Source organism: Arvicanthis niloticus, chromosome 1, assembly GCF_011762505.2.
Source record: "Arvicanthis niloticus isolate mArvNil1 chromosome 1, mArvNil1.pat.X, whole genome shotgun sequence".
NCBI lineage: Eukaryota > Metazoa > Chordata > Mammalia > Rodentia > Muridae > Arvicanthis > Arvicanthis niloticus.
Window position 1 is genome coordinate 77,707,094 of NC_047658.1, and position 12,905 is coordinate 77,719,998.

A 12,905-nucleotide genomic window follows, 5' to 3' on the forward strand; every position below is an offset into this window, starting at 1 on the left:
AACATAGTAATGAGTTATACAGTAAGTTCAAGGCCATTCTACTCAAGATAGCTTAATGGGTAAAGGAGCTTGTCACTGGAGTTCAATCCTTGTGTTCCAAATAACACAAACAGAGAAAGAGTCCTGAAAGTTGTTTGCTGACCTTCTTCCCCTACCCTTCTCTCTCTCTCTCTCTCTCTCTCTCTCTCTCTCTCTCTCTCTCTCTCTCTCTCTCTCTCTCTCTCTCAAACACACACACACACACACACACACACACGCACAAAATAAATTAATAAAGAAAAAAAATTTAAGTAGGGCCATGTGTAGTTGTGCATGTCTTTAATGCCAACACTCTTAGACAGAGGCAGTTGGATCTCTGAGATTAAAGCCAGCCTGCTCTACAGAGCTCAAAGTTCCAGGATACCCAGAGCTGTCTTGAGAAACCCCCATCTCAAACAAACAAGAACAAAAAAGAAAAAACAAAAATAACAAAAAAAGAAAACTAGATCCAATGGTAGAGTGTCTGCTCAGCATAACAAAGCCCTGGATTTGATTTCTAGCACTGCACTAACCAGGGGTGGTATATGTCTGTAATAGGGCTTAGAAGGTGGAGGCAGGAGGACCAGGAGTTCAAGATCACCCTTGAATACATATGGAGTACAAAGCAGCCTGGGCTATATGAGACCTTGCTTCAGGACAATAAAAGACAATATGACTACCACTGAAAAGCATGTCACTGGCCGGGCAGTGGTGGTGCACGCCTTTAATCCCAGCACTTGGGAGGCAGAGGCAGGCGGATTTCTGAGTTCGAGGCCAGCCTGGTCTACAGAGTGAGTTCCAGGACAGCCAGGGCTATACAGAGAAACCCTGTCTGGAAAAACAAAAAAAAAAAAGAAGAAAAAAAGAAAAAAAGAAAAGCATGTCACTGAACAAGGAGATCCTCCGAGTTTTATGTGGGAAGGACCAAACACTCAGCTTCTCTCAGACCTTCAAGATGACTAGCCGTCAGTGAGAACCTCATTTCTATTAAGACTGTAAATTAACGAAGGCTGGTACCTCCTCAACTCAGCCTCTCTCTGCTCTACCTCCAAACACAGGCCAACAATAGAGGGCCCATCAAGCTGACCTGTAACCTACTCCCAAGAAAGATGCCATTTTGTTTGTTTGATCTTGTTTTTCAAGACAGGGGCTCTCTGTATAGCCCTAGCTGTCCTAGAAATCTCTCTGTAGCCCAGGCTGTCCTTGAACTCACAGACCCACCTGTTTCTTGCCTCAGTGTTGGGACTAAAGGTGTGAGCCACCACCTCCTGGCAAAAGGTGGCACTTTTAAAGGTTTAAAAAACATAGCTGTATAAACCTTATTTACTTATAAGAAAAAAAGCTGAACTCACATTTGTTTAGCTGGTGATACCCTATCCCGCATATCAGATATTTATATTATAATTCATAACAGTAGCACAATTATAGTTTTGTAGTAGTAATGAAAAAAAAATTTATAGTTGAGGGTCACTAAAACATGAAGAACTGTATAAAGGGTCACAGCATTAGGAAGGTTGAGAACCACTGGTTTGGAGAGAGTAGTAGTGAAACCAGAGGCTAGACTCATTACCTGTTTCACTTGTAGCCCATGGCTCCAGATTCTTTCCAGAAGGTCACAAAGACTGGCAATCAAAGTGTTCTCTTCCACACCGGTGATGTTCACCTCCCCATGCCCCAGCTCCACTGCCTCTCGACCCATCTTCTCTACCAGCATCCTCTTGGTCTAGAAAGTAGGATAGATCACCACAGTGAGTAGAGCCACACACTACTGCAGAGTGCTGTGGCAGCCTGCGCTGCACACGTGCTGGGCTGAGAAGGATGAGATGAAGAAGCCCAGGGACAGTGTATAGTCATGTGGGTCAGGTTATAGGGAACACACGCTTTCAAAGTTCAGTTAAGGAGGCTAAAACACAGCTATAGCAAGTGATCCTAGAAAGGGATTTCATTACTCTGGATTCAAACCTTTGCTTTTATGAAATGAAAAGAGTTTAATAAAATCCTTTGCTCATGTCCACCTCAGCTATTCCCCCATTCTCATGGCTTAAATAAATGTACTAGACAAACCTTCAAGCACATATAACCTAGAAATAAATCTAAAATAACTCTCAAGGAGACAGAAGTTATTGAGAATAATTTCAAGTGAAAATCTGCAAATGCTTATTATAAATATGTTACAACATCAATGTCAAGATGACTGAAGAGCATGAAATCTTTCAAGAAATGTATCAACAGGGCTGGTGAGATGGCTCAGCGGTTCTCTGCTCTTCTAGAGATCCTGAGTTCAAATCCCAGCAACCACATGGTGGCTCACAACCATCTGTAATGAAACCTGAACACAGCTACAGTGTACTTACATACACTAAATAAACCTTTAGAAAAAAAAAAAGGAATGTATCAACAATGTTTTTAATGGCAGGAAAGGTAACATTATAGGGGAAAATCACAAGTGACTTAGAAGAACTCTCAGTTTAAAAAATAAATTAAACCAGAGGGCTGAAAAAAACAGCTTAGGGTTAAGACCCTGGACTGCTCCTGTAAAGAGGTTATTAAGCTCAGTCCCAGAATCTATATTGGGCAGTTCACAATAGCCTGTAACTCGAGCTCCAGGAGACCTGATACTCTCTCTGCCCTCTGGCCTCTCTGGCCCTCTACTTGCAAGGCAGGCAAACACAATCAGAGATACACACACATATTTAAAAAACAAAATCTCAAAAGACCCAGGTTTGATTCCCACCACCCACATGGAGGCTCACCACTTCCTTAGGCACCAGGCATACATGTGATGCACAGATTAAATGCAAAGTACTCATACATACTAAATAAAATAAACCTTAAAATATTAATACATAATAAAATCTTGAAATTGAACAAATCTGAAATTTAAAATATCAATTCTGATAGAATAATTTAGGGTGATTATTAGTTGTTGAAACAGGGTCTTTCTCTCTATATATAGATCAGATTGGCCTCAAACTCAGAGATTCACCTGCCTCTACCCCCTCAGTACTGAGATTAAAGATTGTACACCATCATGTCCTGCTTATTCTAAGTTTTAAGATTTTAGTACTGCTCATGTATGTGTCCATCATGTGTGTGTCTGTGCATGTCTGGGGTGGGGAGGCATGCAGGGGTCTGTGAGTGCCATGATACATGTGTAGAATCAGATGGCTTGGCAGCCAGACCCTTTATCTGATGGACAAACCTGACTCCATTTTAGGATTAAAACCTATCTTGTTAAAAGGTCAAAATAAGTTCATTTCTGTCTTCTGTAAAACTTGGTTTTGACCATATCTTGATCCATTTTCTAGAATTTGATAATGTTCCTCACCTCCAGTCTGCTGAGATGAGCTGTTCTGGCAAATAATTTTGAAAGGTTCTGCCAAGTTTCTATGTAACCAAAAACTCTTGAAACTTACCCTTAGCCTTGGAGTTTGGGGAGCTAATATAAACCTCATCCTTTCCTGTGTTTGATGCTATTTTCTTAAACCCCACTTTGGGGAGATAGTCCTGACAGAAAAAAAGTTTGCTTAATTTGAACAAAGAATCCCACCCCACCCCACTGCCCCCAAAAAATAACAGTCTAGACAGAAAAACACCAAAGAGAACTCTAAACAACTGTGATAAGGATGCTGAGGTGTAGCTCTACACAATTGAAGACTTCTGGTGGGGTTGTGGTTAGAGAAGGACTGTTTTCTTTAAGAAGCCAGTTACTGGGAGTTTGACCATACTCAAGTGAGTGTATCGGCAACATAAATTCTCTTCTTCCTCCTCCTCTTCTTCCTCTTCTTCCTCTCCCTCCTCCTCTTCTTCCTCCTCCTCTACTTCCTCTTCTTCCTGTTCCTCCTCCATCCTCCTGCTCCTTTTTCCTTCCTCTTCTTCTCTTGCTTTTTTGGGGGCGAAGTGACAAGAATGAGAAGGCAGATCATGTTCTGCCTGGGCTGCTCCTACTCCAACTGCCAGTCCTCATGGCCATGCTTGCAGGGTCCATCTCCCCATGGCATCTTTTTCCTCTCCCTCTTCCTCTCCCTCTCCTGTGGTCCCAGCCCACTCAAGCTTCTTAAAGTATGAATTTCTTCTAATTTCATTCATAACTCTCAGGATGCAGCAGAGAACAAATCAGCTGAGTTGTCCTAATAATTATGATACTCTGACTTGAATGAAGACTTTTTATTAGAAATTACATTTAAAACTTAAATATTAAAAAATTAATCTTTCTAGCCAGGCAGTGGTGGCACACTGAGTTTGATGCCAAGCCTGGTCTACAAAGCATCAATGCTTTCCTGCATGTGTGTCTGTGTGAGGGAATCAAATTCCCTAGAATTAGAGTTACAGACAGTTGTGAGCTGCCATGTGGGTGCTGGGAATAGAACCTGGGACCTCTGGAAGAACATCCAGTGCTCTTAACCACTGAGCCATCTCTTTAGCCCCACAAACTGCTATTACTAGATATGAAAAGCAATTACTGTTAGATTACAACAGAGAAGCAAAAACATTTCCACATATGCAAAACATTTTGTAATTATTAAGGCAACAAGCTTTTAAGATTAGTATTATCTACAGAGTGGGACAGTTAGATGGCATGATCTAAGCTCCATCATCAGAACCCACATGAAGATAGAAAAGAACTGACTTACAAAGTTGTCCTGACTTCCCTCTCCCAATCCCCACCCCCACATTTTTTAAACTAAAATAAGGAGTGGTCAGAGCCAAGTAATGATCTCCTTTTTGCTGCCAAGGGAAAATAGCAGCACGGAGTACCCACAACTCACCTTGTTTCGGCACTCCTTCAGCAGGCCTTCTACAAACTTCCAGTTGGTCTGGGCAATGACTGATGGAGAGAGGTTGGACAGTTTGGGCTGACGGATGGTACTACCCAGATTCCTGGCTTCCTGGATGTATTTCTACAACAAACAGGAAAAGGAAAAGACCTTTTATGTCCATGGGCAGAGACCACAGCAACCAGTACTGGTGGGCTCCTAAGGAGGACACATGTACCCCACGCTACTTCGCTGACCTATGCCTGGGCTCAAATATACATGGGAACAGAAAATTTAAGAGAAATTTGTATACTAAAAGGGAAAATCAAAATAATACAATTTCTAGTTTTATTGACATGAATATAATAAACTACTTTGATTTAAAGATACAAAGGCATTTATACAGACATGCACATATAACACACACAAATATATTAGCAATCATAGGCAAATTTTTGAATTATAACTTGATGTTTACACTTAAGAGCCATGCAGTGGAGTTACAAATTGTAATACGTAAACAAACTGGTATCACAATGGTTTGAATACATTTCCTGTTTTGTATTGGGCTGTATTCGTAGGTTTCCTAGAGCACATGCAGCCAGGAATGCACAGGTTAGATATACCTGCTACCTTTTATTAGAATTGCCTTAGTTGTCATGTCTCTTCAGCACAACAAAACAGTAACTAGGATACCATCCCCCTCTTTATTCACATAAGGAAAAAAACAGCTAAGTCCACCTTCTCCATTCTTTTCTAATGCTGCCATAAAACCCTGACAAAAGCAACTTAAGGCAGAAACCTTAAGGTAGAAAGGGTTTACTTGGGCTCACAGATGCATATTACAGTCTATCACATCAGGGAGCACAGCAGCAGACATCTGAGGGAGCTGATCAGCAATCAGCAGAGCAAGGATGCAACATGCTGGTCCTCAGTTTGCTTTCTCTACTCTTATACAATACAGCATCAACTGTCCAGGGAATGGTGCCACCAAGACCAAGAGAATCTTCCCAAGTCATTTAAGGTAATCAAGACAGTGTCCCCTCACTCCCTGACATGCTCACAGGCTGACCTAATCTAGACACACCCCCCACTAGGACTCCTCCCAGGTGATTCTGGATTGTATCAAGTTGGCATTGAAAACTAAATATCACAGAGATACAGAGAAGTCCAGGAAAAAGTTCTCTGTCCTCAGAGTCAGCGTCACAGCATGGACCCCAGCCCACTTTCCTCCTTTCTATTTTAACAAAATTAGTTCCTTTCCTACTGTACCACAAACAAAAAAGCCCCAATTTTAAAGGCATTTATTTCTCCAAGTTTCAGACTGGCATCTTCTGAAATTCCTATCAAGTAACAGAACATACAGGATCATCTGGCTAGCTGTCATGAAAAACACTATGCTCTCTAGAACAACACTTGAATTCTTCTCTATAGGGACAACTTACTAAACTCTAAGAAAAGGACGGACAGACAGACAAACAGCGAGTACAGCATGATAGAGGAGGGCTCCTTGTCATTGTCTTACCTCTCTCTGGTCATTGTCTAAGCGCAAGTGTTCTGTGTGCTGCTTCTGTCGGTCTTTCCGCCTCCACTGGGCAGGAGCATTCCTTTTTGTCCACCTGATAATATCAAAAGAGACCAGTAAGAATATTCACTACTCTCTGAGTACTAAGCCAACCTGGTATACACAGTGAGAGAGACCCTATCTCAAAAAATAAAAAAAGACAGCTATTAATTCCAGCACTAAAGAGGCAGAGGCAGGCAGATTTCTGAGTTCAAGGCCAGGCTGATCTATAAATTGAGTCCCAGAATAGCCAGGGCTACACAGAGAAACTGTCTTGAGATAGATAGATAGATAGATAGATAGATAGATAGATAGATAGATAGAGAAAGAGGGAGGGAGGGAGGGAGGGAGGGGGGGGAATCCACTAAGGCCAACTAACAAGAAAAATCTCCAGTGTCTAGGCAGCTGATGGTGAGCACAGAAAGCCACAGAAGCAATGCAAAGTCTGTGGGGATGAGCAGCTAAAATAAATAAGTGCCTAAACAAAAGAGAGAAGACCTCCAAGGAGTAAGTCGTTCATTTGTCTTGAAATATCTACCAAAACTTCACATGCAGATACAAAGCTGCCTAGGAAAGACCCATCCATCCAAGTTGCCCACCTTCAGTCAGGTCCCAGTGATTTCCAATACCACCTTTTAAGGACATAAAGCTATATAGCTGTCTGTTAGATGGGGTTCAGATAGGGTAGGAGGTCATTTTAACCCATTAGATGCCTGGCTGCTTGCAAGTCCTGGGAATATCCAGGATATTTGTAAGAGTTACCCAATTTGTACAGTGGAGACAAAAGCTGACAAGGCACCTTAACATCCACATAGTTTAGGTCTTACCCATACTTGTTTTTTAAATTCTTTAAATACTGAGGTGGCTCAGTGGTTATGAGCACCAACCTTTCTTACAGAGGACCTAAGTTCAATTCTACGTACTCAAATGATGGCTCACAACCATCTGTAATTCCAGATCAAGGAAATCTTCGCCCTCTTCTGGCTTCCAGGCATACAAGTGGTGCACAATTATGGATGCAGGCAAAATACTCATACACATAAAATAATAAAATACTAAGAAAAGAACCTGAGGTCTTTCGTGTATACCAACACTAGCTTAGACTCTGGATGTCAGTGACTACTGTGCTTGATGACCAGGTTGGGGAATCTTTAGGGTTTACTTACTTGTTGCTGGCTGGCCCAGTGCAAAGTACATCAGACTGTAGCTTAGGGAAAAAGCCAGGTTCATATTTTCCTTGTCCAATTTTCATGTCAAGAAGATGTGGGTGAACTGCAGTGTGGTCAATTTTTGCCAGACGTAGCTCAATTGCTTTTTCTGAGTGAGATTTTTTAAAAATTCAAGTCAACCCTTCTTGTTTTTAGACATAACTACTCTTTCACTTCTAACCAAGATAGAGTAAAAAGACTGATTTTTTACCCTCCTGCCTGAAATATACACTAACAGGAAAACAAACCTGTCCACTGGGCAATAAAGAGGAGACCCTAAGAATTAGAAACAGATAAAGTAATTCTTACAAATGTCTCAGCTAACTGCCCTGGGGCACACAGAGGAGAAGTCTAGACAGAGTCTAGAGCAGTCCCAAAGACTGGGGATATAAGGTCAGTGGCAAGAAGACTGCTCTAGTGCATCTGCAGTGAGATCTCTGGTGCTCTAGAACAAAGTGCACAGCTGCTACAGGTGACACCATGACACCTCTTCTTCTGAAAAAGCCTTTAAAGTGAGAGCTGGTTAGCTCTTCATTCCATAGCTTAAACCGTATATTCCAAGAGACCCATCTTCTGATAACATCTTCTGATAACAGGCAAGAGTAACTCAAGTCACACTACAGATTCAATACGTGGATTACAGATGGACTGAGAACTGACTGACTCACTCTTATGGCAGAAAGGTAGAGCCCCAAATGACCAGATCTCTAGTTTGACAGTCCCCAGCTGTTCAAATACTGCCATTGTCACGTGTAATACACTTGATGGGGAACGAAAAGGAAGGGAAATTCTAATTTTAAAAATGATTTTAAGAGGCAGGAGTTCAAGGCCAGCCTGCCTTAAATAGCAGTTCTAGGCCAGTCAAGAGAGACTCTTGCCTCAAAAACAAAAAAACAAACAAAAAAAAGATGATTTCCAGATCAAAAGAAAATAATAAACAAGAAAATAAGAAAGAAAGCAAAGCATGGTGATGCACACCTTCAGTCTCTATGATGAGGCAGAGGCAGGTGGAGCTCTACGAGTTGAGGCCAGCCTGATCTATATAGTGAATTCCAGGATAGCTAGGGTTATAGAAATCCTGTCTTTAAATACATACATACATACATACATACATACATACATACATACACACACACACACACACACACTAATAAGGAAGAACACTGCAGGCCACATGATAACATACTCAAAGGCAAAACATGAGAAAAGAAGCATACATGTTGAGGAAAAGGGACATGTTACCAATGAGGTCTCAGAGGTCAAGGAGGCCTTACCTGCTTCATCCACGGTGGTACACTTCTGGTACATGGATGTCCTAAGAGTAGGTGTTCGAACATTTAACAGTCTGATCTTGTCTACCCTTGAGTCAAAGACCCGGAGGACAGGGTCTTTATCATCATCATCATGACACATGATCTTGTTGTCAATAAAAGATGCAAACATCTGGGTCTCTAGGAATCTTGAGAGAAAGGGCAGGTAGGGTTCAGGCTGATCTGACAAGAAGGATGCCTAGGGGAACCAAACAGAAGTAGTCAACAACAGAGAAGAGAATAGAGTAGCCCGAACCATCACAAGCAACAGCCCCAAGGGCTGAAGTGGGACACACCTCTGAAGCATCCTAGTCTTTATGAAAAGCCAACTACAACCATCCTCTTCCCCTTTGTTAACTCTCATAAAAGTTCAATTTCCCGAGAATTTGACACAGCCAGCCCAGACATTGAACTACACATACACCTCTGCCTAGAGAAAGAGTCCTCTCCAGGACCACAAAGCAAAACAAAATCAAAACAAGGAGAGGGAGCACTGACTAGAGGTAAATCACCTAACTGTAATCATCTGCATGCCTGCCTCTACTTGACTTTTCTAGTGATGTCATATGTAGTCACTTCTTCAAGCTGCAAGGTGCTCTCATGCGCACCTCCCCGCAGGATCTCACTCACTTTATCAAAGTTCTGCATCTGCTCCCTGTTGGTGAACCAGGACTCCTTATCCTGGCTGGGCTGGATGACAAACACTTCATAATCGGCAAACATCTGAGTAAAGCGATTGGCAAAAACTTCCCGGATCTGAATGTTTAGCTGGTAAATCCTGAGTTCTTCTTCATCACACTGAACTTTGAAATCTTTATTGTTACTGGGATCCTCACGAACTTCCAGCTTTAAAAAAAAAAAAAGGGGGGGGGTGTGCAGGTGAGAATATGAACAATTATACTTTTATGCCAAGAAATATAATTCATCTGATTTTTCCCTATTGATCTTAGCAACAAATGGTGAGAAGGTGAAAACTAAAGTAAAAATGGAAAGAAATATAAAGAGAGGAGTCTAGAAGTTAAAGAGATACAGCTTAGCAGTTGAAACTTGCCTGGCAACCAGATAGGAAGTAAAGGGAAGGGGGGAGGGGGGGAAGAGGAGAGATTCTGAGAAGGAGAAAGAGGAGGTCAATCTGAAGGTATCCAACAGAGCTAAGTGGAGATTCGGTCATTGTAAATTGAGTGTAATCCAGCCAAGGAACAAAAGGAACAAACCCTCCCCAGCAAGGAGAGAGAGGCCTATAGCAAGCTCTGGCTCTCACCTGCTCAGGATGTTACCTTTCTTTGGTTTCTTTCTTTGGGAGAAGAGGGAGGAATTAATTTTCTGGGGTGGGGGGAGGGTTTTTTGTTTGTTTGTTTGTTTGTTTTGTTTTTCTTTTTTTTTTTTTGGTTTTTCGAGACAGGGTTTCTCTGTGTGGTCCTGGCTGTCCTGGAACTCACTCTGTAGACCAGGCTGGCCTCGAACTCAGAAATCCGCCTGCCTCTGCCTCCCAAATGCTGGGATTAAAGGCGTGCGCCACCACTGCCCGGCAAGAGATACATTTTTAATCTTCTTAAATATTTCTCTGTTCAACTGGTATAACTTTTTTTAATCTGCTGTACTTTACAAAATAAAAATGATATAGCTGACCCCTAAAAGGAAGTCCAACAAAATCATTACAATGCCTAACACGCGTATGTACCTAACCAAAGTCGTTTAGCAATGAGAATGGGGAATAAAGGCAAACAAGCACAGAAAGCTTAATATCATCAAAATCAGAAACTGGAAAACTAGGTGTATCCCCGGAGAGAGCTCAGCATTGCAGGATCTGGTTTAAGCTACAGCTGAACTCTAGACTAGCCTCTGAATCTTGGGTGAAAATGCTTAAAGGTCTGGCTGTTGTGAAGTCACAGAGCAATGAACATGAAAGGTCCACAATTCTTCCCAATCACTGCAGAATTTCACACAGAACAGCAATAGGCTCTCCCTGACCTGCACAAGAAGCCACCCTGACTGTTAGATCAAGTAACAATTGCTAGAATAGCTGCCTGTACTCAGTCTCCCATAGGGTGCATTCCTTCACTGCTCACAAATATGCACTGTCAGCTGGGTGAAGGTGACACTCACCTCTAATCCCAGCACCTGGGAGGCAGAAGCAGGTGGATCTCTTAAATTCAAGACCAGTCTAGTCTACACAGAGAAACCCTGTCTAAAAAAACTTTAAAAAACAAAACAAAAACAACAACAAAACAAAAAACAGTGCACTGTCCTGACCTGGGTGGGTCCTTCCTCATCCTAAATCCAGCTTCCCCAGGACAGCATTCAAACACAGATCCAATCTGCACAAACTTATTTTTCAGCATCTTACTTTTTCCAAACTCACTCCAGTCCTCTTGACCAAAGCTTGCAACCGAGCAATAGTTTCATTTTCCTTGAGGAGCTCGTAGGAATGCAAAGGGGAGCCGGCAATGTTCCCATTCCTCTTGTCAGACACAAGGTCGGAGGCGCGGATCCTCTTCAGCTTCGAGGCGCTTTCGCTGCAATGGAGGTTACCTTCAGGGGGAACACCGAAGGCCATGAGGATCTCAGAGACCTCCTGGACAAACTCCAGTTTGTTGGGAAATTGAGGCAAGTCCTCTGGCAACTCAATGAAGTGGTTGTCAACATCCACAAAGCAGAGATTAGCCTGAAAATCAAGACAGGAAGTGAGAACAAATGGAGCCCCAAGAGAGAAGTTTTAGAAAGGACAATGGGTAATGAAATGACAAATGTGAGGTGTAGTGTGTAAAGATGGAGACAATGAGACAGTCCCTCTGCCCCCAAGCTCCCTCTGCTTTCTAAAATAAAACCTTTCCTCAGAGGTAAACTGCTGGGGAAACAGCTAAAAGTAGTTGTGAAACCATGACGGCTGTCACTCCAGTCAGTGACAAGTGTCAAAGTCTGGCCCAGTGCTGAGCACCCACAGTCACCCATTTCTATGCTTTACTCCTAATTTTGGAGACTTGACTGTTATAGTCCTTCTTCATGCTGAGAGGTACAGTCAGCTCTCACACAGTGCTAAATGGCTGGACTTGCCACCATCTAATCTTAGTTTACAGATGAAACTGACTAAAGATGACATGTATAGCATCTACATGGCATCTCCCGACTGTCTGTAACTCCAGATCCAGCAGGCCCATTGTCCTCTTCTGGCCTCCATGGACAACAGGCACAAAGACATACATATATATGTAGGTAAAACCCATACTTATTAATTTAAAACCCTGATACAGGCCAAGCACATACCTACGATCACTACCTGGTAGCACTGGGATTTGAACTCAGCTTGACGCCAGTCATACACTAAAACTGCTCACTATCATCTCAGCTGATATTCAGGTCTTGCTTGATCAATTTAATACTTTAAAATCATTGTTCTTATTAATATTTTCTTGCACTATAAACTAGAAGAGCTGTTTATATGCTTATCTTACTAATCTGTCCTTGCAAGACATGTAGCATTGCCTTCATTCCAACAGATTACTAAAGGGTTAAGAGTATGTTTCTCCCATTTATATAAAAACCTGTTATCAAGTTGTTTTTGAGAATTATAATGTCAAATATTTTTACAGGACATGTACATGTGTTTGTGACCGAGTATGTGTGTACAAACAAAATTAAAGACAACATTTGGGAGTAGGCTCTTTCTTTCCACCAGGTGGGTTCCAAGAATTTAACTCAGCATTGCCAGGATTGCTGGCAAGTGTCTTTTACCCGCTGAGCTGCCTCACTGCACACCCTCTCCCATTTAACTTTTAATCTATGTGAAATGGGTTTCCTTACAGCATAAGATAAGGGTCCTTTCTACAGTAAAGCACTGTTACTATATAACAAATGCTGTCCCAGTGACATACAAGTTTACCCTTGGCTCAATAGCCTTTATGTTCTGAAGGAAGCAGAGGATAACATGATCAGCTTGATAACACAGCCATCCCACAATTCATCTACTACAGCTACAATTTGAACAGATCCCTGTATCATTTATGCTGAGTGTATAATTTACCTTATCAACCTGTAACTATAAAAAGAA

General features: G+C 42.0%; 1 protein-coding gene across 2 annotated transcripts in view; it reads right to left on the minus strand.

Annotated features, from left to right (window-relative positions):
* The window catches only part of Dennd5a (DENN domain containing 5A), a 72,598-nt gene that overhangs the window by 17,406 nt on the left and 42,287 nt on the right, over positions 1-12,905 (minus strand). For both annotated transcript variants that reach the window (XM_034495199.2, XM_034495208.2), the window contains 7 exons: positions 11,205-11,522; positions 9,488-9,703; positions 8,822-9,056; positions 7,506-7,656; positions 6,301-6,394; positions 4,788-4,919; positions 1,589-1,741 (listed from right to left, as the gene is read on the minus strand). In XM_034495199.2, coding sequence (XP_034351090.1) covers positions 1,589-1,741; positions 4,788-4,919; positions 6,301-6,394; positions 7,506-7,656; positions 8,822-9,056; positions 9,488-9,703; positions 11,205-11,522 — 1,299 coding nt within the window. The remainder of the gene's footprint in view (positions 1-1,588; positions 1,742-4,787; positions 4,920-6,300; positions 6,395-7,505; positions 7,657-8,821; positions 9,057-9,487; positions 9,704-11,204; positions 11,523-12,905) is intronic.